The 24,979-nt window shown below is 33.1% G+C and overlaps 3 protein-coding genes and 1 non-coding gene across 4 annotated transcripts; 3 read left to right on the top strand and 1 right to left on the bottom strand.

Moving 5' to 3' along the window:
- The first annotated feature begins 969 nt into the window (after nt 1–969).
- LOC125215345 (putative E3 ubiquitin-protein ligase RHB1A) lies at nt 970–4,635 on the top strand. The gene is made up of 5 exons (XM_048116736.2): nt 970–1,114; nt 2,078–2,209; nt 3,167–3,590; nt 3,677–3,786; nt 3,890–4,635. Exons 2-5 carry the CDS (start codon nt 2,141–2,143, stop codon nt 3,920–3,922), a joined length of 636 nt encoding a protein of 211 aa, XP_047972693.1. The 5' UTR covers nt 970–1,114; nt 2,078–2,140; the 3' UTR covers nt 3,923–4,635.
- Nucleotides 4,636–5,919: 1,284 nt separating this feature from the next.
- Nucleotides 5,920–14,055, bottom strand: LOC125213271 (Adaptin family protein). Its single transcript, XM_048113722.2, has 15 exons — nt 13,825–14,055; nt 13,173–13,370; nt 11,106–11,219; nt 10,681–10,931; nt 10,044–10,179; nt 9,435–9,614; nt 9,237–9,329; nt 8,870–9,081; nt 8,722–8,785; nt 8,461–8,640; nt 8,074–8,166; nt 7,200–7,582; nt 6,914–7,103; nt 6,625–6,828; nt 5,920–6,535 (listed from the first exon to the last, which is right to left on the bottom strand). Exons 1-15 carry the CDS (start codon nt 13,909–13,911, stop codon nt 6,236–6,238), a joined length of 2,685 nt encoding a protein of 894 aa, XP_047969679.1. The 5' UTR covers nt 13,912–14,055; the 3' UTR covers nt 5,920–6,235.
- Nucleotides 14,056–16,980: 2,925 nt separating this feature from the next.
- LOC148931105 (U6 spliceosomal RNA) lies at nt 16,981–17,080 on the top strand. The gene has a single exon (XR_016137491.1). It is a non-coding gene; the product is annotated as a U6 spliceosomal RNA (small nuclear RNA).
- Nucleotides 17,081–19,792: 2,712 nt separating this feature from the next.
- Nucleotides 19,793–21,181, top strand: LOC148931104 (uncharacterized). The gene is made up of 4 exons (XM_089066722.1): nt 19,793–20,117; nt 20,227–20,349; nt 20,563–20,697; nt 21,158–21,181. Exons 1-4 carry the CDS (start codon nt 19,842–19,844, stop codon nt 21,179–21,181), a joined length of 558 nt encoding a protein of 185 aa, XP_088922848.1. The 5' UTR covers nt 19,793–19,841.
- The last annotated feature ends 3,798 nt before the right edge of the window (nt 21,182–24,979 follow it).

The raw sequence follows: 24,979 nt of genomic DNA, 5'->3' as shown, positions 1-24,979 counted from the left end.
CTTTGCTCATTCAGAGTAAATTTTTCCTTCTAATAAGCTGAATCTCATTTTTCATTAACATTTTAACCACTGTTTATCTCTAACTTTATCTTGCTATTAAAATTCAAGTTATCTATAATCAAGATTATTTATATATAGATGAAAGTAGTATTATCTTCTTCGTGAGGCAAAAATAAAAGAAGAATAAAGATAGGGGTATTAACTACAAACAGATACGTGGCAAAATAAAGATTGAAGCTGACATGAGTTTCACTTTCATTATATGAAAATATAATTACTTTTTAATTAAAAACAATAAAGAAGTTACAATTATAGTACTGCAGTAATTTTGTTACAGCTAATGAAACAATGTTTATTTTTGCCATACCCTAATCATACATACATACATGTATATTGAGTGTGATTAGAGGTGCTGGATTGGTACGCTATTTTTAATTGAACCCATAATAATGTACATATCGAAAATAACGATACATCAAAAATTCGGTATATTCAGTAATTTATTGGTACGATAATGTCGGTATTTGATATTTCGGTATTTATCCCACCCCTAAGCATGAGTAGTAAATTCATTATTTTTGCATTATAATTGAATATTGAACACTCATTGATTAATCCCTTCAATTTGACTGAATTTGTATTATAAGTCCATGAGCCAATTAACTAGAAACGTAGTTCTACGATTATAAACACAACAACATTAACCATCACAACAACTCCAATTATTTAATGGAGTACTTTACACTTTAAAATTACAGCCAGACATAAGTATCTCAATCGATATGTATTTATTACTACTACTAGAATAACCTCTCAAGTCTTAAGAAAGTCAACTTGCAAAACTAAACAATTTCTAAATTTGTTTTTATAATGACGACCTTCAATTGTTACCGGTAAATACTGAAAAAAAATTTAAATACTCATGAAACTGTGAAATGAAAAGATGAATTACTACTAATTATCAATTTTAATAATCTATTTATTATCCATACAAAAAGTAGAATTGAATTTTCCGAAGTGAGGATTCTCCTTTGGAGCAGTGGAGTCAAGCACAAATATATCTACAGTCACCGTCTCTGCTCTGCTTATTCAAATTCAACTCCACCATTAACAGGTACATCCCTCACCCACACCCACCCCCCGTCCGAGGTAGGTATCTCGTGTAAACAGGCGATTGGATGTCTACCTACACGCGTCGTATGTGTATTTCTCTGTGTATATGTGTTCGCTTTTTTGCTGCGTCAATTTACCTCTCAGCACCGATTCAATTCTTTTTCAACTTCCGTTATTGATTGCGTATGCTGATGCTAGCAACGAATTCAAGATGAGCGAGCTCGCAATCTGTAGATGATTCAACTTTTTTCAATTATTTTATTCTGTTTGGGGAGATTTGGAATTTTCCTTTTGATTTGATTAGTGATGAGGAGTTATTCGTGTGTGTTTGGCAGGAGCATTTAATGATTGGTGCTGGTGAATTGTAGGAAGTATAATCTGACAACTTTTTACCTAGCTGTACTTATTTTGTTGGTGTAATTGAGCTAGTATGCTAGCTTGTGGAATCTATTTCGTTGATTGTGTATCTGATGATAGTGATCATAGGCAAAACTTTCTAAGAATTTATCGGAGTAGGTTGTTGGGGTAGAATGCTGGATTGATTGTTTGTTTTCTTTGCTGAGGAGATGGTAAAAGATGGATGATCAGTGAGATTAAGCTAATTAATTAGTGATTGAAGGGGAAAACGTTTCACTTTTACTGTTATTAACAATCTAAATCATATGTATTACTATGAGACAAAAGTATGGATGATGAATTAGTTGAATGCAACCACTCTATATGCTAAATTTTCTGTAGTGGAGTTATTAATTCAAACTGATGCCTGTTTCCATGTTAAGCCTTTTGAACTTTTATAAATCTCCAAAATTGTGTGGCAAATTAACAGGAGCACTTCCTGTGGTATTTTATACTGTATATGGTTTTCAGTTATTGCAGTTCTATAATTAGGGCTGCAGTTCTATAATTAGGACCATTAAGATATTACTTATTCTAACAAACCTATGTTGTTGTGTTTTTTGTGCAGAGATTAAAGCAATGATCAGAATACCAGGGTCTTCAGGTGGATGAAAAAGATAATTTTACAGAGATGGGAGGTTGCTGCTGTTGCTGTGCGTCTGATGTAAATGAGCGTAATAGGTCACCTCCATTTTTTCATGTAAGTGCTATTCCGTCCCCCGTTTGGCTTCAGCTCTAGTTGAAAGCTTATCCCGATCCCTGGCTTTTGTGTCTTACCTTAGTTCTGGTCTAGACTGTTCTGAGCATGCTATCGTAGGGGAATGTTCATTATAAGCCAGCGTAGGATTTTAATATCTTCTAGCAGAAATAAAAGATGAGTAATTATTTGCTAAAGCTAAGAGTACTAGCTAATTCTAAATAAAACCTCCAATATGCAGGATTTATTGAAATCTTAACACTTGCTAACACAACCTTTAGTGAAATCCATGTTGCCTGTTGATTTTTGGTGAGCTTTTAGTTCCGATTGCCGCTGCTTATGCGTCTAGGATCGTGACTTCATGAATCGAGTTTTTTAAAGCAACATCATGAATATAGCCGTACCACAGGAACTGGGAAATCATAAGAACCAAAACTTTGGGAGTCAACAATTGTTGTAGACCTTTCACCTTCCCTCATCATCTTTATGTTTCATTTGAATATGTTGGATTCATATAATTTGCTTTCATATTACTTAAATTTGAACAAACTAAAACAGGACTAATTATCTGATCACAAACTCGGTATTCAACTCAAAAGACTGGAAGAAACCACATTAGACAGTATATAACCTGAATGATTAGGTGTTCTTATACGTTTACTATTCAATTTTAATAACTTTTGTGACTCATTTTTTTTTCGTAATTAGGATATCTCCAATCCTACCTTGCAATTGGATATGAATCAAACATATTAGCTCAAATTACAGAAATTTTCAAGGCCTTAGGATATCCTAAAGTTCTAATCCATCTTAGTACAAAATGGGTTAGCCAGTACTATTTTCTTATTGCTCTTAAGGCAAAGAAAATAACAATCTTATCTGTTGTTCGTTTGATATAAGTATCACTTCTGAGGATGCTAACATTATTTTGTTCTCTTGTACTGATGTCATTGCATGAAGCATCCAGTGTCTGAAGAACATGAACCTTTATCATCGCATAACGAAATCTCTGCCTTCTCTACTGGGCTATTGGTTGATACAAATCTAGACACATCAGTTCCAGACACTTACAGACCACCTCCTGCGCCTATACCTTATGAAACATATATAGGCCGCCCATCTACACCCTCCAGGAATCAAGAAGAATCTGGACATGAAACTGAAGTGGCTTTGGGCATCACTAATGTAGTGCGTGTAGAAGACATAAATCATGGCAGCCCACTGGAAACTAAGGTGAAGAAACAACCTGATAATGAAGAGAAGGATGTTGACCTAGAAGCATCAAAATTAATGGAAGATGAAAGTTCAGATGAGCTTAAAAAGTCCAGCAAAGTTCTTGATGCACCTATAATCGATGAGGATGATTGTCCAATTTGTCTTGAAGGTGCTGACTATCTACATGCTTACATTTTATTATATGATAGCCCTTTCTTGTTATTCAAAATCAAGATTTTTTTATGCTTACTGCAGAATATGTTGAAGACAACCCAAAGATCCTCACCAAATGTGATCATCATTTCCATCTTGCTTGTATACTTGAATGGATGGAAAGAAGTGATATCTGTCCTGTGTGTGATAAGGTTGGAATTGTCTGCATATTTTGACTTATCAAACATATGTTGCTGTTTCAGTAGAATATTTTGCTACTTACAAAATACTGAATATTTGCTTCTGTCAATGCAGGAAATGGTTATCAGTCCTGCTGCAGGAGTTTAGTTGCTGTACATACTGTATTACGTTTTACCTACTGTGTGATAATAGACAATGAATGAACCTGCTCAGTCTGTTTGGCACATCCTTAGCTTGTAGTTTGCTCATTTTGTCTTGTGAAACGTCTGTAAATTTGATTCACTTTGGACCGTGAGAGGATCTGAGGACTCGAGGAAAAGGGCAAAGGAAAAGGAATGGGGGGAAGCTCAAGAATTTTAAGTTGAAAGGTTTCGGGCAAAGTAGCCGGTATAATTTTTGATACTTTTGCGCATATACTGCAAGGAAGTGAAGAATATATTTGGTACTACTTGACTATTTGTTGGAAGAGAAGAAGTGCTTTGTTATCCATTGCCTTTAACATTGCTATTGCTATTGGTGCAATGGCTTACTAATCCTGCTGCATCTGCTACCCATGGTTGGTTCGTCTTTAGCAGGTTGGTATCCTACACTCTGATCATTGTCCGTATCATGCACTGAAACTTCGATCCCCCTTTTCACAAACAATCATCCAGGGTTGTCGTGGTGAAGGTTTTGTGTTCTAGTTAGATGTAAACAACATGATTGCATGGATTCATTTGTATAGAAGATACATATTTTGGACTGCAATCTCATACCTAATTAGTTTGTGGAGTCCTTGCAACACCAGCTGTTTTTTGGATGGATTAGACAAAAGATGTCTTAAAATTCTTTCAATATAGTACCATAACGAATTGCTTTGATCCTGTTTTGTGAAATTTTCAAATCCTGCGGGAGTTCTCTATATGATATGCATGTGTTATTTTTGGAATAGAGTATCTATGTAGATAACTAGACAATGGTTGTTTTCAAATTTTGTGAGCGTCTCTCTCTCTGTTATGTGTCATGAAACATTATCATTTTTTGAGTTGGACGCATACCAGTAGCTCCTTATCAATTAAGCTATACTTGGTGATATTTATGGAATTTATCCAAACCTTATCTAAAAAATTAAGTTATGATAATTAAGTTGTAGATAAGAAAAGGTTTGGTTTTATAGAGGAGTTATGGTATGACCTAGTAATAATTAAAGAAAATAATAATGTGAATGATGGTATGAGTGGGAGACTTTGGAGTATGAATTATGTATACAAAGATGTCATAAATGATTAGGCAAGGCACGAATAACGATGTGTTTGCAGTCAAGAAATTGGGTGGGCCTGTTTGCTTGTCCTCTTATTTCTCAATAGGATGAAATGTAGCCTTTTGAAAATTTTCTGCTTTTGATTTGGGTTTTCTGTGTCGATTTAAACGTTGCATCATTTATTCTCTTACTTCTCAAAACGATGAAACTTAAAACTCGTGTCATCGTACTACCCCTCTTGAAATAAGGACAAAAAAAATAACTCTTGTGGTTGAGCAATTAATGGTGGAACTTTTTCTACTTTCTTAGTCATGACTCATGAGTAAGGGGTGGTGGGCCTAAATTTTTTTGATTTTTAACAAACTCGAAGGGAAGCTCTGATGTTGGCTTCGAAGTTAGAATGATTGGATATTTTTGCAATAATTGATACATTGTGGTTTTCCTCTATTTTTAAAAAGAAACTGACAGCGTAAGTATCAATCAAAAAAGTGTTTGTAATCTACAATTCCAGTAACTATATTCTTTTCACGCTCTTATTCCCTCCGTCCCATTTTAACAGTCTCATTGACTTTTCTGCACTCATTTTGTAAAAATGATAATAAATAGTTAAAGTGGAGAAATAATAAAATAAAAAAGAGAATAATATAGAGAAGAGTCTTATCTACATTATTCTCTTTTTTACTTTATTATTTCTCCACTTTAACTATTTATTATCATTTTTACAAAATGAGTGCAGAAAAGTCAATGAGACTACTAAAGTGGGACGGAGGGAGTACTTCTATTATATATAAATATTGAGCTACAACATTTTTATTTGCATTCAATTTGATCCATGTATCCAGTGATTGCCATTAAACCTAGCACTAAACTAGTTGTTCAAAAAAATAGATAGAAAACCATAAAGTAGTTTTCACATCAAGTTTCAAACTCAAACCAATATTTAAAGAAATATTCATACAGAATAGTAAAAGGAAAAATAAATCTGAGAGCCCCTACAATCTATGCATACAGAAATCTAGAATGCAAGAATCAAATACATATAACTACTGAGTTATTCGGTCCTTGATTGATAGCAGAAAGATTACAGTAGATAATCAATGAAAATGTGTTACGATCACATAGATTGCAGATTTATGAAAATTAACAAAACCTATATCAAAAAAGAAAACTGCAACAGATCCCCCAGGAATCAAGAGAAATGGACCGAGACGATTAACCTGCTAACTTTTGAGGAGGCTCTCCATTGCTTCGAAGAAAAGAGGAGCCATTTCCAGGCCTGTTGTTTTTATTGCACATTTGAGGCCAGGGACGCCAACGGCTGCTGTAAGTTCAATCAGGAAAGGGATTCCTCGAGGAATCTTGGCCGAGAGATACAACACGTCCTGATTTGAGTGCTTGCGCTTGGCGATGAAGAACATGTTGGATGCAGCGAGTTGGTCTAATGTTGCTTCGACGCTAGTCATCACAAATGTTGGGAAGTCCTTGGAGATCTCATTTGAATCAGGTAAAGATTTCCATGTCTAGGTAAATTGGCAAGAGAAAAGGTGAGTTCCCACAGTAAGTACTAATCCTGATATAGAATGCTACAGACAGATTAAGAATATCATACCTCAAGGAATGAGGATCGCTCCATTCTTCCATCTTCTGAAAATAATACAGACAATGGAATTTTGTCATTGAAATACCAGACAGGCTGCTGATTATTTTTCACAGCAACCTGCAGAAGTGAGCTTGGGGGACCGGGAGATACGTTCTGGAATAAAACCATAGGCAAAAGAGTGCTTGCAGACGTCCCAGGTTGTATTGGTGGAACCTGATTGAAATGCAATATTAGCTCATGGAAAGTGTAGAGGAGATCTAGCATATGAATGCAGAATGCAAAACAGCATTACAATTACCTGCAGAGGTCCACCTGCTGCAAGACCAAATGTGTTCTTGTTGAACTGGATCATAAACCCATCAAGTGGAACCTGAGAATTATTCTCGAGTAACATGCTGTAGAATACCTGGCCATCTCTCCTTATCAGCTGAGCATTTATTTGTAGGCCTTGACTGGTAGCTGCAGGTAACACAACTGGCAAGGAGGGTCTACAACGAAAGGTACAATTCCATGAAACAGCTCTTCAATCATGTCTTAACATGAAATCTAATCATAACAAACTGACTGAAATATAATAGGCATACCCAGCTGGGGTCGTGGGATCAGCTGATACAATGGCACTGCTATTATCCATGCCCATCAGGTCAAGCAAATCAGGTACAGGTGCAGGAGTAGCCTGTGATCTACCAGCAGAGGATTGCGCATTACTTGTGGTTTGTGGTGGCGATGCACCTGTAGCAGCTGCATGAGAATGAGATTCGGAATAGCCTCCTTCACCATCAGGGTACTCCTCTTCTTCTGTTTTCTGAATGGTTTTCACACGAGTCACAAATGCATCTGGTGGCTTGTGGTAGACGGAGGACAATGTGGCAATGTTGGCAAGAAGCTCATCCAGGAGAGAGGGGTCAAGTTGATTAGAGTCATCACTGATCACAGGCTTTTCAGCTAAGACAACATCCTTTGCTGCCTGAAAAGTCAAAGGAAAAGTTTACTTGCGCAAGCAGAGAAATCTCAACCACTAGTTTACACATAACTCTATCCCATGCCTAGATGCAGATCTAATACAAAGAGGCAGACAATACAGACTAAAGAAGTGCCATACAAACATACATTACCTAAAAGGGCTACACCACATTAAAAAGGAAGTGTATGAACTGGGCACAGAAACTTCAAATGCAAAACAAAAAATTAAATAATGTTCAGAGAGGATCACAGCGTATTGTACGATTAAAATACAAGGTCATTCCACTAATTCCACTAATGAGTACATGAGAGTGGAACATGTTCACAGAATTTCTAATAGAGTAGTACTTTTTTTCTTTAGATTACTAGAGGTAAAAATTAAGATGCAAATTATAATTAAAAAAAATAATTTTCCACTAATGAGTACATGAGAGTGGAATCATGGGCAATAAAGGACAAACTGGCTTCAGAACTAAAGAGAAATCACTTGCATACCTCTGGATCAGTCGAGAGGAGTCGCCAATATATATATGCACGATCTCTAAGATCTGGGTTATCAGTCTCGACAGTTGCATTATTCAGAACAACCTATTAATGAGAACATAGCATTAGGTTAGTTCCAAACAAGCTTAGATAACAATTACAGCATATAAATTAGTCGCACTTTTGATCCTGACTTCTACAAATTTTTATTCAACATTCAAAAAGTTTCTTCTCATTATCTTTTCATACAATCAAACATCTGAAAAGAAAGAAGCGTTAACGATATGTACGCTCAACTAGGGGCATGGGGTCCAGATGATCAGAAAGTGGTGGATTAAGCATACACTATAGCAACCGGTTGAGGGTATGCATAAGATACAGGGGATCTACAAAACACACCTGTATCATCTGTTGTGGGCCTTCAGTAGGCTTCTTTAGGAAAAGTTTAACTGTTGCTGTTAGCAATTGCAACTGGACTTGTGGAGGTTCCTCCGGAAAAGTTTCCAAAAAGCTTTCCAAAAGCTCATCAGCATTATCAATTCTTTCAGCATATTCACCAATAATCCAGATCATTGATGCCTGCACAGATAGATATGTGTGATTACGCCTTAAAGAAAACATTAAGAAGCGATGCCAGAAGCCCCATGCCCTGTTAAGTACCTTTGCCTCTGGCTCATCCAAGGTGTCTAAGCTCTCGCAAAGTGTAGCAATTATGGACTCGTAGCTGAAGGAAGCAAAATTGTTTAAATTCGCACTCGATGAACGGGCATATTAATAACAAGATACAAGAAAAATGCAGTGTACTTACGTGTTTGGATATCTCCTAAATATATCTTTAATCACAATTATAGCTTCTTGAACAACATAGTTTACTTTGATCTTGATCAACTCAAGTAAGACACTGATACAACGCTCAGCTGCTCTCTCCAACTTGATGGCGCATCGTCCAATAGCACGGACAGCTTTTCTGACAAAATCTACATCTACTTCCGTAGCATATTCTTTGAACTCCAATAGGACCTGAAAGTGTACACAAGAAGAAAATTACGAAGGACTAACCATAACTCCAGTGGAGAGGGGAAAAGGCTAACAACCCATTTTCATATACTGTCAATGATTCCAGTTTGTGCAATGATAGTATAATGCAGCGGGTAGTGGAACCAAAATCAACTTACTTGGTCAATATTCCTGTCTGAAGCAAGCTTTATCATAATTTCCAACTTCTCCATCTTTACATAAATTGGATCATTGTATTTGCAAAAGAACACCTTTATGGGAAAGAAAGCAGGAATTGTGGGTTTACTTCCATGATAAAATTATCTATTTAGAAAAAGTGTAATTTTGTAGGAGTGAGGAAACATCATCTCAAATACCTTGATTTCATGGGCAAGAATAGTGGGACGCTTTTGCACAATAAGGTTTATATTACGTAATGCAACATACTGAATCTCTGGTTCAGCAGAAAGCAATGTCACAAGAGGTGGGGCCATTTTCTTGCATAGGTTTCTGACTACATCTGTGCTGGTGATCAGTTCCATTTGCAAAAGAATCATCTGCAATTATTATGAATTCCAAAAAAGTCAGTTATAAATACAAGAAGAAATAACTTCTAATATTATGTGAATTGTGAATAGAAACACTAAACAAGATAAAGAATGGGAAGGAAGGAGAAACACATCTTCATGACTCTTGTATCAAACAAATTCCATACAACAATGTAAAAAAACCAACTTCCATTGCACAATATTCACTGGCCATTATTATTGGTAAGAGATTACAAAGGCAGGGAAAGCTAAAAAACAAAAGCAAACTTTGCATGTGGTTATTGAGGTATAACTTGCTCCACCAAAGAAGGGGTGTTGAAGACTCTTTTCTTGCAGATGTTGCATGGTGCAGGGAAAGAGAACTAGCTTCCACCCTCACTATAAGGTGTGAAGACTCGTCTGTCATTATACCTAGTAAGAAGGAAGAAGAAATATAACCTTGACAGCTGAAAGAACAACAGCACAATTTGCATGCTGTAATCGAGGTGTAACTCGCTCCACTATATTTTCAGATTCACGGGCATCCACTGCTTTATACTTGGAAAGAGCATCCAAAATGAAAACTTGACCCCACCTAAAGTTGATATCAAGAAAAGGCAAATTTAAGCAAACCCGGAAGTGGGAGTCTTATGACAGAAAATAGATACAAAGTTATTAATTTAAAAAACAGTAGGTCATAGCACACTATAGAGCATATTGCTCATTGCGTGAGAAAAATAAGTTCCATCACATGCATGGAGCAGTTCTATAGCCAATTATCCACCACGTGTCACATATTAATGACTAATCCAATCTACAATTTATCACACAACTCAATGCCTGAAAGATGGTCAGATTCAGCCTCACTAAAATGTAAAAGAATGGGTAGAAATTGAAAAGAATCGCATTTATAACTTTACGTTTATTAAGAAGGGTGTTTCAGAATATCACAGAAAACTAGAGTCAATTAACATCTTCATATTAGGTCTTATTAAGTCAACATATGGGTAAGCATGCACAATACTGGTCATTTTTTATGCATAGTTAACATGTTTATCCTTCAAGTAAATGCAATAATTCCTATTTAGCTTCGTACTCTGTGCATTCATTTAGAGCAGTGAGAAGCTTTGAAAGCGTGTGGCTGGTTATCTCAAAGATAGGTCTGCTGCTGTGCTCTTGAATCTCCGCAAGTGAAGCGACAGCATTTGCAACAACCATGGGGTTGTTGTCTGATATCAAATCCTTGAGAGCATCCAGAAAACCTCTATCCTCCACTAACTCAGCATTAATGTCATAAAGTTTAGCAACACATATAGCAGCTGTCTTCCTCACATATGGATCATCATCCTGTTACGAAGCAAAAACAGAAGAAATCAACATCACTTAGTTTGTCGGGAAAACCACAATATTTACTTCCATAGCAAGTGTGCACACTTTTTCATAGTAACACTGTAAAAGACATTAAAATATGCATGCTCCTAGTTACAAAATAAGGCAGATGTAGGAGGAATGTATTCTTACCTTGAGACAGCGCTGCAAAGGATCACAAAGATACTCTGTGATTTTATCAACACGAATGCATCCCATTGTCCTCACAGCTAAAGCACGGATCAGAGGATTTGGGTCCTGAGAATCCTGTATTGACATATTCACTTGAAATTTTAGCCTTTACACAACCACTTCTCAATTGGTTCAAATAACGGTGCTGCTTTTGGTGATGGACAATGACATTTATGGTATAAGGTGAAGATACGCTGGTTTACACACAGCTCGCGATATGATACGATTAATAGGCTGATAAAATCTGGCAGACATCTTGTCTCCTTGATGTATTTCTGTTTATTTTATTATAACATTTTTTCTGGAATTATTTTAGAAAAGAGCAGCAATTATCAATCCTCTTATATTTCAGCCATGCCGAATTTCATGATCCCCTATCTTGTGTGTATACTCATGATACTGAGGGGTCAACTTTTGATGATTCTGATGAATAAGCAAAGGTGTGCAACAGAAACACTTGAAAAGTGGAACACCTACATTTTTAAGTTGAGATTTACTAATTGTAATTCAAAAAATTCTACATCTTATCATTTTCATGGGAACTTGGTCAACAAATATAAATTTCACATGATTGAGACAGATAGTAAAAGTGAATAGACATCAGAACTGTGTGCAAGCTGGTTGCGCTCTAAGTTATAACATTAAAGTGTACATTTTGCAGAAATGCAAGTCCTACAGAGTGTTCTGTGACTAACTCCACAAAAACCTATGGACAGTAAAAGTTTAATAAATATGAGAAACAAAATCAGATCCAATCACAAGGATATTTATTTTATTTTATTTTATTTTTTAAATCCGCACACCATATGCTAAATTGATAATAGAGAGATGAGACAAGATTTCATCCTCAAAAGGAATTAGCCATTAAGAATTGTTAAGACATTGGCCTAGATGAAAAAAGCTTAAATATAAATATTGACAGTAGTTTAGAAACATAAACAGAAAATAAGGCTCAAATGAAACTCGGAAATGTGGGCCTTCAAAAAAGGATCACGTGGCATTCATGTTCACCAGTTTTAAACTAAAGTAGTGCATATGATGTTATTGTCTGGAGTGAATTTCAACTATAATCCAAATTAATCTTTTTACCCTCATTGCAGCCAACACAAAATTTGAAATGAAGTCAATTTTCTCTTCACGTCCATGACATACAACACAGTAACCTGTTGCGTACGGCATGAATCAAATTTTTGTGGCCAAACTCATCTATCACTCTCTTAGAAAAGTAAAAGCTTGACTAACATAATGCCCTTGGTTCAAAAAAGCACGAAAGACTATTAAGATGTTATCAACTAAGACGAATTGGAATTTGGAAGGCAGGCTCTGTAATTGGTGCACAATATTTATCATACTTCAATAAAATTGTAGGTTATAACAGACCTCTCACAATTTACATATAAAACAAGCTTCTATAAATGGGTTGAAAACTTGAAGAAAGCAATATTTCCATTAATTTTAACTGGCATAATGTACAACCTAATTCACTGATTCAGAATATTCATAGTTATGATGTCGGGTACTAAAGAAGAATCTCTCCCCCCCCCCTCTCTAAGAAAATATGACACTAGTCAGTTAGTGAAACTGCTCTTCTTGATTCTTCTACGTTCGTTTAACAGTGATTGCATATCTCTTCTGTTATGACATGATATTGTGGTGAAATATCCTGGTCACGTGATTGCATGGCCACGTGAAAATCATGGCCCCTAAGAAAGTCTGCCACTCTATCTGCTTGGTTCATAAGTATTTCTTTTCTGGAGTGTTTGAAGCAACTTCCACTCCTAAATCTGCCCTCACAATAGTCATCAATTTTAGATATCTAATTTTCAGGCAAGTCTCCATATATGCGTACTTCACTTTCTAACCTTCAGATAACATCCCATATCATGAGTCATGACAAAAGAAACCACTTTGAGCCTCAATAAAGGGATTATTTATTAGTTGGAGCCAAAAACTAACTTGAATAGCTGCTACATTTCTGGGGCAATAAACTATATAAAAGAAACCTCACTGCTCAGTATTGAATCTTACCTTCACAAATGTATTTACGGCAAGAATAGCAAGATCAGGCTGGCTCTTTGCGTAGTTGATGAGATACAAATACACAAGCTTTTTCAGCTCCAAATTTTCTGTTTGCATACAATTCACAACATCTGTAAAGAGTGAGGAAACATCCTTTCCTACTGTCATTGCGGCAATCACCTTCTTAACTGCATCCTTTCTCTTATCCTGCATCCAAATAAAAGTGATGTCAACCATCAGTGTCAATGGGGCTAAAAACTCACAGAAAGCTTATTAGCATTGAATATGTAAAATCACATTCCGTATTATCAAACAAAATCCAAATTAATTGATTTCAACAGTGAGATGAATCAATAAAGTGGGAGACATGATTCACCCGGACAATCACGCACATTTACCCACACAGATCAGACACCAAAAATAAAATCCAAAACGGTATGGATCACAAATCAAACGGAAAATCTACTAGATCTAAGTCTTCCGACACTAAATCCACGAAATTTTGTTCACACTATGAAACGACGGATCCATCGTCCTGTAGATGCCGCAGATCAACACACATAGTGCTAAAAATTGAATTGCAGGAAATCGAAGACAGGTGGTAATTAATTATCCTGAAGCTGCAGCAGGGCAGAGATTAAAAAAATGAAGGGATGATAACCTTGTACTGTGAATTGAGTTCTTCTTTGAGCTCGGGAATTTCACCCTTTTTGGTAGTGGAGAAATACTTGGAGTCGTGACCGCTCATCTCGACGAGTTAGCCAAGCTCTGCTTCTGGCGGTGAAGACAGGTATAGTAGAAGTGGAGAGAGAGAGAGAGAGAGATGGCGATGAAAAGCCAAAGGGGGAAATGAAATGAGAGTTGAAGAATTCAGAATGGTTGGACCCGCTGGTAATGAATCGGGCTGCCTCGCTGTTTCCTCTGATTTCTATTTTTCATTTCCATGTAATTTCATTTTTTTAAAGTGTATTTCTTTTCATTAAATATCCCATGTTGATAGATTTAAGAATAATATGTTTAAAAATTTCATAATTTTATATATTAATTTTATCATACATATGGAAATGACTTAGGAAAATATGAGATTAACTTATCAAAAGGAGTAAACTACATAAATTGTACCTGATTTTTCACTTTCGCACGCGAATAGTACCTAATCTTTATTTTATAAGTATCATTTTTGGTACACAATGACAAAAATAACTCTAGGTACTAAATATGTGATTTTTTTGTTATGGAGAATATTTTTGGAAATTTCAATTAAATAGATTATTTTTTCTTCTTTCTTTTTACTTCATTTTCTTATTTCTTTTTAGTATCTTATCTTCATTTCTTCTTTCTTTTTCTTCTTAGTTTATATTTCTTTTTTCTTTTCTCTTTTTTTTCTTCTTTCTTTTTAGTGTTTTATACATAATCATAATATAAATCAAGAACAAAACATTTAATTAAATTAATTATTGAAAATAATTAAATCAATTATTTTTTTTATTAAATTATTTTATACTCATTTTAGGGTTGGAAAATCTAATTAAAAATATTCAACTATTAATATCATTATGAATACAATTCACAATTTTAATTTTTTATTAATTCTATATTGATTAGTTATTAACTTAATGTAAAATAATAATAATTATTATTATTATTATTATTATTATATAATATTGTATGATTCATAATTTAAATAATTATTCTATAATTATTTATTAATTACAACTATTTTTTAGTATTATTAGAATAATTAAATATAATTATAACTATGATTATAATTGAGTTATTTAAATGATATTAAAAATAAATTAATTATTATTTTATAACGTCAAAATACTAATATTAATATCGATTAATAATAATAGTATAAAGAGTGAGAAGAATGAGAGAAAATATTATAATATCACTTTTGGTATTTAGTTTTGTGTATGCCCAAAGTAATCTTAAAGACACAAATGGAAAAAAGTACTTTAGAGGGCATTTTGGAAAAAAAAATTGCATCAGGTATCAAAAATATAATTAATAGATACTAAAAATAATACTCTCTCCGTCCGCCATTAGGAGTCTCATTCATGGGCGGCACGAGTTTTAAGAAATGTTAAGAAAAGTGGGTGCAAAAAAGTTAGTGGAATAGGGGTCCTACTTGTTTATATTAGTTTTAAATGAAATGTGAGTGTAATGAGTTAATGGAAGGTGGGACCCTTTCACCATTTATGGCATAAGTGAACCGGGACTCTTATTCACGGACGGACTAAAATAGAAAAACAGGACTCTTATTCGCGGACGGAGGGAGTATAAAATAAAGATCACGTACTATTTATGAGCGAAAGTGAAAAATCAGATACCATTGATATAGTTCACTCTATCAAATATAATAAAAGCAAAATGCAATAATGGTGACTAATGAAAAAAAATATGATACATTATAAGACGTTTTAAGTTTTAAACAACTTCTAAGTTGTGACTTATGATTTTATTTTTAGACTGCTGCTTTGCACAGGAATTTAGAAATAAGAATTGACACTAATTGAAGAAATCATTCTCCTCCCTCTCCCTGAACTTAATTTGATCTATATCAATACATAGTGTATTTCTCAGTCCACTCCACATACTCAATAAACTTATGGATCAAAAAACCAAAACTTCCAATAATTTTGCTAGGCCCAATAATTGGGCTGGGCTGGGCTGAGTTTTGATTAAATTTTTTATTTATGTATTTAAAGAGATGCTAAATGTGTTATATGTGTTAATTTCATTTCCTGACTTCGTATTAATATCATTTTTCATGTTCTATATTATATTTAAAAGTAAGTGCATAGCTAAAAGAGGAACCAATATGATTAGTTTTATTAGTAGATAATGACATATGAGTTGATGTTGCATTGTTAAAACTACAAGTAATGAACTAGCTATTAAATTTAAAGAATTCTATAATTATTATATAATACTAAGGTGAATATGTAATATTCTTAAAGATAACCTTCATAACCATTTTTTTATTGGATACAAAAGTTAAAGAAAAAATTTGGATGTTATTCATGATTTAGTTGAAAACTTGTGTAGATATTAGACTATTACTGTATGTAGGGATGTCAATGTAGCCCGTAACCCGTGGGCCGGCCCGAATAACCCGCCAAATTTACAGGGTTAGGGCTGAAAATTTCTAGCCCGATAAAATTACAGCCCGATTAGCCCGCACCCAATTAACCCGCAACCCTTTAGGGCCAGACCCGAAAACCCGATGGGCTGGCCCAAAAACCCGATAAAATTTCTATCGTTCTATTTGTTTGACTCTAATTCGACACTTCATTGGCAATTTTATAATATAGATTATTAAAAAAATAACTTTCAGTTTTATATATTAAATATATAAATTATATATTAAATTTTTATTAACATATTAATAGATATATAAATTAGAAACTTCAAATTCACTGAAAAATATATTTAAATTTCTAAAACATGCTTTAAAATTTCTTGATGTTTACGTTTTATTTTGTATAAATATCAAAATATTAGTATTTGATCATGTTTATGTTTGAGTTTAAGCATATATCTTAATTTTATCATAGTTAAATATTTTACATTTTATAAATATAACTAATTTTCACAATTATTTATTGGATTGAACGCGTGTTAATTTATCGGTAGCAACCCAATTAGCCCGCTGGGCCAGCCCGAAACCCGAGCTTTTAGGGTTAGGGTTGAACTTTTATAACCCGAAAAAATCACAGCCCGATTAGCCCGCACCCGATTGATCCGCAACCCGAATAGGGCTGGCCCGAAACCCGGTGGGCTGGCCCGATTGACATCCCTAACTGTATGAGTCAATTAGGAGACAACCAACAATTGCATGGATATAGAAAAGATTAACATGTCTCATGCACAAGATGACATGTATAAATAGAGAACTATTATTAATGATTAATCACCTAATTATATTGATAAAAATAAAATTATATAAGGTGGGTCTCTGATGGGCCTGGGCCGGTCCTATGCCTGTGATAGGTTTCAAAAGGTTCTAGGCTTGGGCCGGGCTTGGGTTTACAAATTGGCCCAATTGGATCCCATCTCAACTAATGAGCCCTGCCTAGGCCTGCTTTGTTTCACCGGCCCAGCCCACTTGACAACTTATGCCCAGCAAAAATCAGATTTTGGTTGTTTTATATAAATTGGTAATGCCTTCGCACTTTTTCGAACAATTTTCTTTCTAGCCATAGGTGACTTGTTTAAATATTGCTTCTTACTGCATTTTGCAAATTTGAAAGGTAATCGCATTTTGTTCAATGAGGATTGGATGCTTTTACACTAAAGTTTTTAGTTGTTTCACCTTCTATTTGAAGTAAATTAACTAACTAAATATAGATATAATGAGTTATTGAGAGCCTATAAATCACAACCACATCCAATTAAGCCATTAAGGGTAGGTTGAAATGTGAGTTTGAAGCCAAAGTTGTATATATGGCTTTCTACAAAGTGGGATACGATATTTTTGGTGATATTTTATAAGTATTAGTACTTTTTTTTTGTGCTCTTAATCTTTTTATTTGGTGCATGGACTCTTCTCAGGTTGAAAGAATATTTTCTTAAACTAGCATACCTATTAATTCTGGACCTTTTTAGTATTTGACTGCATTTGGCATATTAATTTTTAGAGAAAACACAAAGATTGTCTTCAAAAGAATATTAATTTAATCATGTTATTGGTGTAGACATAATTAAGAAGTACTAATTGGGTACTGCCCTCACATTTACAAAAGTGATGTATGTCGGATGGTTTCATTAGTTTATGTATGGATGAATCGAAAGAAAATTCGATTCCAAAGTCACACCTTGTCCTTACAGAGGTGTCGATGATATGATGATACATATCTACAACATTAGGTACGCTATTCGGACTTAAAACACAATTCCGAAATAAATAATTTGTAGATATATATTAAACCGGAAAAGAATCGGAACATATAATCTTTTTAGTTATAAATGATAGTTACGAATCTTATGATCATGTATGTCATATGTTGATAATTTTGTTACTTTGAATTTTTAAAGTAGCAACATTATTTTTTTATGGCCTGGAATATCTTAATACACAAATGTATAAGAAAATATTTTCTACCATTATTGTTTTGTGAGTCGAGATGCTGAACATTTCTTTTATGGTTTCATTTGCATCTAAAATAAAAGTGATATTAGATAGGTGTCACAAAAGTATATTAATTGTGTGCTTTCAGGTTAAATTATTGTAACTTTTTCCAAAAACAATTCACTCAAGAATAAATACTCTGCTATTCTGTTAATGACTCACACAGTACTATAGTACTAAAGCTTTCCAATAAGATAATGTTGTTTTGAAGATGCTTAATCAATCACAGTCTATTTAAATAATCAAGCTCATTGACATTATGCACAGTGTTATTTTTCTAGATGAATTAGTTACTCCCTCCGTCCATGAAATGTTGTCCAAGATTGACTTGGTGCGAGTCTTACAAAATGTGAAGAAAAGTGAGTTGAAAAAAATAATAGAATGATGGTCCTACATTATCTAAAATAACATTAATTGCATATTAACAGTACTCATTGCTCAGTATGGATTTAAGAGGAGAAACAATTTTTCTAAAGGGGGTAAATTAGTAGTACTAGTAACTAATCAAATGATGGGTATAATAGTATCGCAGTAATTCCTCAAAATTAAAGCAAAATAGAGTTGAATCTTAGGCGTCTCCATAATTAATGATTTCAAATAAAAATTGGCTATGATTATAAAATAAAATTCTTATAGAGGTATGTGCATGCATGTACCAATTCATTAATAAGTTGGTGTAGTAGTACTAGTACATGTGTATGCATGTATATAATTACGTTTAGGCTTGCGAATTCTTGGACTAAGTACCATTTAAGAACAGAATCCCTCATTGGATTGGATGAGAGGAAGTTTAAACAAATTGTTATTCTTATTTCATTATGTCAAATCAGAGTTCAATATATAATTAACATTCATACTAGTCTTAATTAGTGGAAAGTAACTAAGCACTGTCTAAATTAGTGGTTTGACTAGCTGGACTGGAGAATTTCCAATCTTCAGGGATGCATTACTAACAACTTAAAAGTTAATTAAGAATTAATAATTTCTTTATCACAAAAACATACTCTTAATTTCGTTTCACATTTCAATAAATTGTAGGAGTATATATGTATATTTAAATTAAATTCATAATCACTAACATATTGATATCAAAATTTGAGTAGAGTATCATCTAATTATAACTCCTGATTCGTTAATTAGATTCGTGAACATGATTGTGGCATTTACTGATTTCGAATTTTCTCTTTATTGATCATATCATTCATGACTCTAGTTGAAATTTGACTTTGGGCGTGCCAAAATAATCAAAATCGGATCCACTCAATAGAGTCAAAAGGGGCTAGAAGCAAAATTTCATTTGATATTTACCGGTGGAAAATCATTTTCCAATTTATGCTCCAATATTAGTCGCCATATTAGTGAAGGTTTTTTTTTAAAAAGGTAGTTATTTTTGATACTTAAAATAGGGTCAACAGCTAATAGGCGAGTCCAAAATAAATAGCATTGCGCTCTCCATGTGATCCATTTACATACAAAATCAATTAAAGTCTCCATCTCCATGTAAGCAGAGTGAGAGTGAGGAAACCTTCATTTCCTTTGCAATGTCTTCCAACCTCTTCTTCGGTTATGACAATTCTCTTCTTTTCTTCGAAACATATCAACATGCACCAGAAATTGAAGAGAATTTCTTGATCAAAGAGAGTAGCTCTTTTCTGCCTCCAAAATCTGAGCTCGAGCTGAGTTTTTCATCTGCTGATGAATTCATGCAGAGCTATTATTGTCAAAATGAGCTAAATTTTGATTTTGATTTTGATGGTGCTTTGCTGGAGTCGGCCAGATACCACTTGTTGGATTCGCCAGAAAGCAGCATTGAAGAAGTTAGTACAAATTCTCTTGTATCTGTCTTAATTAAATCATAATTTTATCATTTTTTTGTACTATAATAGTACTAGATTATATAGTAGTATTGTTTAATCTTTCCCACAGAAGGAGAAAACAAATTCGGAAGTTGTTTTTAAGGTGGGGAAATACAGCAAAGAAGAGAGGAAACTAAGGATTGATAGATACAAAGCTAAAAGGAGTCGTAGAAATTTCAACAAGACCATTAAGGTACTCAATTACTCCATCATCCAGATTCTCTATTTAAAGTTTTTTTATAATCAGATGTACCATACGTGAGTACAAACATATATAGTTATCCATTTTTTTGAAAGAAGTAAAACCAAAATAACACTATCCATGATGTAATTCAAAAATACTCCATGTTATAGTTACTAGTACTATGTATTATCCTTACCGTTTGTTTTGTTACTCTGCTGGAAGTATGCATGCCGGAAAACTCTAGCCGACGCTCGGCAAAGAATACGTGGTCGATTTGTTCGAAACGACGAGGCCGGACAGATTCTCCAACCTTCCCTTTTTCAATCATGTCAAGATAAATACCCCTATCATCTTTGGGTAATACTACAAACTCTTTTCATATTATACTACCATTTAGATAGGAATGTGTTTGTTACATATGCAAAAATACCAAGTACTAGCTAGTTTTCATCACATTTTTTGATAGAAAAAAAGATGGAGTACTATTAATTCTGATTTTATATCAAAATATTAAGGTCTCTAAATATATTATATCAAATCACTAAACTATACTATATCCTTCTAAATTAAAAGGAGTGGTAAGTAATTTATTAATGATAACAAAGCATAATCAAATCTTTCTTTAATGGGTTTCATTCTTCTTTCAAGTCTGTACGTTTAAGTGTGAGAATCTATCATAGGCTTGATATACATAGTTATGAACTTGGAATTATTAAGGTGAACATGATTTGTTAACCAAAGTGTTACAATTGTGGTTTATTACTCTATTTAGATTCGTCATTCGTGTATATGACATGAGCTTTGGGTGCACGTGTAGATTGATGATTGGTTGGTTTCATGAAGAAGATCGTGATGTGATGATCCAATTCAATTCAACTTCACTACCTCTTCTAGCGCAAAAAAAAAAAAAGAGATTTTCTCTGTTCTCTCAACTTGTACAAAAATCTGCTAAGATGGAAATTATTTCTTTTACATAATAATTTTAGAACGTGGTTCCATCTTATACTGCTCTTTAATTAGGACATCAGCAAGCAACGTTGTACTCTTATTTGTTATTCTACACACAGTATACTCTCTCCATTTTCTAATCTTATTTGTTATTCTACATACAATATACTCTCTCCATTTTCTAAAAAAAAGAAACTTTAAAAATAACGTACTAATATAAAATTGATAAAGTAAGAAAGGAGTAGAAAAATAGGTAATAGGAAAGGGGAAGAGAAAAAGTACGTCATTTCCTAAAATGGAAAGTTTCTACTTTCAAGAAACGGGCCCAAAAAAATACTACTAGTTTCTATATTAGAAAGCGGAACACAACCATATTTTTTTTTTCAATTTATTGTTTTTATAATTCTTTTATATTTCAATTAAAATATTTTTATAGTCATTTTAATTAAAAATTGCTTTTTTTTTTTATCAATTTTAATAATAATAAATTTAATTTTAAGTCAAACTTGGAAATAACATATAATACCCCCTCCCATTATTATTGTATTTATTTTTGGATCATCCACTATGTTGAATTATTTCAATTTGGAGCAAAAATCAACACACTTAAACTCTTTTCTATTATTTATTAATTGAGATATTGACATCTAATATTACGAAACTTTAAAAAAGTTAGGTTTCTCCCACGAACTTTAAAATTGACAAATAATATCACGAACTTTACCCCGAGTTTGTTTTTTCCCACGAATGAAAAAATTCCCACAAATTATATTATGATACGAATTTTTTTTTCGTAATTTCTCAACAACAATTTTGAGAGCTTCAAGTTTTTCAATCTTTGAAGATAGTTTTTCTTGAAGCACACTCTCCAAAATTGTTCTTCAATCTATTAAAATAACATGAATTTTTCATTCGTGGAAAAAAATAAACCCGGGATAAAGTTCGTGATATTATTTGCAATTTTAAAATTAGTGCGAAAAATCCAACTTTTTAAAAGTTTCATAATATTAAATGCCAATAGCTCTTATTTATTTATCTTCTATTTGTTCTCTCTTCAATTATTTATATTATTATAGTAAGTAGACCCCACCTTCTACTAACTTATTCTACTAATTCATTCTGCTTACATAAATAGTAAGTAGACCCCACATTCTACTAACTTATTTCTACTCACATTTTATTATAAAACTAATATATAAAAGTGGTACTCGTATTCCACTAACCTTTTTAACTCATTTTCTTTTACATTTCTTAATCAGTGCCGGAATCTAAATGGATAATTATTGAAGGACGAAGGGAGCATTGTAAAATTTATGTCTTTTTTTGTTTCTAAATGTGCTACATGTTTTGTCATTATTGTTACGTGTTGATTAAATTTACATAAATTAAGAATAGAGTAGACTATCATTCTTTTACATTTTGGACTTAGTAGGCTAATGGTTATAAATGATGAGTACTCCCTCCGTCCTTGAAATTTGTCACTTATTTCTATCTCGTTCACCTTAAAATTTGTCATCTTTCACTTTTTACCATTTTTAGTAGTGAATCTCATATTCTACTAACTCTCACTCACATTTTATTATAAAACTTATACTCCATATAAAAAAAGTAGGACACACATATTAATAACTTTTTTTAACTCACTTTCTATTACATTTCTTAAAACTCATGCCGGATCAAATGGTGACAAATTATTAGGGACGGAAGAGTACTTTGTAAAAGTAAGGTATGGATAATCTCAAACTAAATAGATGTAGACAATTTATCGCTAACTGTCACTAGTGTTGATTCAAAATCGCTTTCTATCTTGAACATCCGTTGACTAGAATTGGATCACATTGAGGTAGGCATTTCTTACTTGATTAAACGAAGTTGGAGACTTAGTAATTATTTATATCTCAATCATACAGTGTTGGTCATACCCAATTTTAATTTGTCAATATGTGCGGATTCTTAGTAACACCATGCCATCTTGGATGGCGGGATCAACATAAGAGAAGAACTAGTATTGTTACTTTATAGAATCGTGTCTCAGTATGCCGTAACTGTTATTGTCCGAAGAGATGTTCTGATCAAGTTTATATTGTACAGAAACCTAGCTAGTTAGAATATATCCAGTACAATATACTCCATCCATCCGACATTAGATGTCACACTTTGACTCGGCACGGGTTTTAAGAAACGTAAGGAAAAATGAGTTGCAAAAGTTAGTGAAATGTGAGTCTTACTTTTATATACTATTAGTTTCATAATAAAATGTGAGTGAGAATGAGTTAGTGAAATGTGTGGTCCATTACTAAAAGTAGTAAAATGTAAGTATGACAAGTATTGGCGGACGAACCAAAAAGAAAACTAGTGACATTTAATAGCGGACGGCGAAAGTATAAGGTCATTTCAGAGATGTGGATGAATTGAAATTTGAACAAACTTCGTATTTTTAGTAATTTGCCTTTAATTTTATAATAATAAAATTTGAGTAAAATGAATTAGTGAAATATTAAATTTTATATTTATAATCTGAAACAATAAAAATAATATACAATGGTGTCGTCCTTTATTGGTTTTGTTACACAAATTCTGAAATCAGATTTGATTGCAGTAGCAGAAACAATTATAACATTTTTATAGTACTACTAACATTTTTATAAGTATACTACATTAAACTCTCCAAGCTAGTCAATTTTCTTTTAGGACATCAAGATGAGTATTTAAAAAAAAAAATCTGAAATTAATTATTAATATAATTCTTTTATTCGCTCAACCTAACTTTACACTGTATTTTTTCTTATACATTTTTTTACTGAAATTAATTATTAGTATAATTTTTTATAATCGCTCAGCCTAATTTAACGCTGTATATTTCTTAATACTAGTGTTCCGAATAAAAGCATCACATGACTTGAAGAAAATTAGCTTTCGTTAACATTAATACAAGAGCCATCATAATCAATTCCCTTACGATTTTTCCATATTTCCGAAATTAGAAACTTATTCATTTCTCCTTTGATGCCACAGGTTGGAAGTAAAGGTTTTCAAATATTATTTTTATTTACAGAAAAAGAACATTTAGTACTAAACAAGTATAGCATGACATGTTTGCCTGAATTATTTAGTTCCTATTTCTATTATAATAGAAACATAGATTTTTTTGAAATATAAATGTGAAGTGGGCTCTAATGAATACAAACAAAAGGAATGGGAAAAATAGACATGGAAACAAAGGAGATAGGAAGACATGATCCACCATACTCGCTAATTCATCGACAATCCAAATAAACCACTTATCTTGTAGGCCCTTATTCCCAATCACTAATATCACTACTGTCTATAAAAGTTCCTTACAAATAAAATTATGTGCTTGTATTTTTTTTACAATACCTTTAAATTTTCAATTTGTTTTTGAGTATTTTATCTTTGCTCGTAAATTTATACGAGAAATACTATGGTTTTTTATTGTACACCAACTTTGTTTTACCTCATAATCCCTTACGTGAAATTTACAAGAAAAATCATGTACTGGAAAATTATAATTGTATAGAAAAATAAAATAGTACTCCCCACTGAACAGAAAATACATGTGAAAAATTTGTGAAAGCACATATTTTCCTACTGAAACACTATAATGGAAAGTTGGAAACTAAAAAGAAAAAGAGATGTACCAGCATCTTTGGAGTGCTTGAAGGACAATAAT

The sequence above is a fragment of the Salvia hispanica genome, chromosome 3 (genome assembly GCF_029641045.1).
Source record: "Salvia hispanica isolate PSC_SH4W2 chromosome 3, Shi_PSC_v1, whole genome shotgun sequence".
Lineage (NCBI taxonomy): Eukaryota > Viridiplantae > Streptophyta > Magnoliopsida > Lamiales > Lamiaceae > Salvia > Salvia hispanica.
This window is presented reverse-complemented; position numbering and strand designations above follow the sequence as displayed.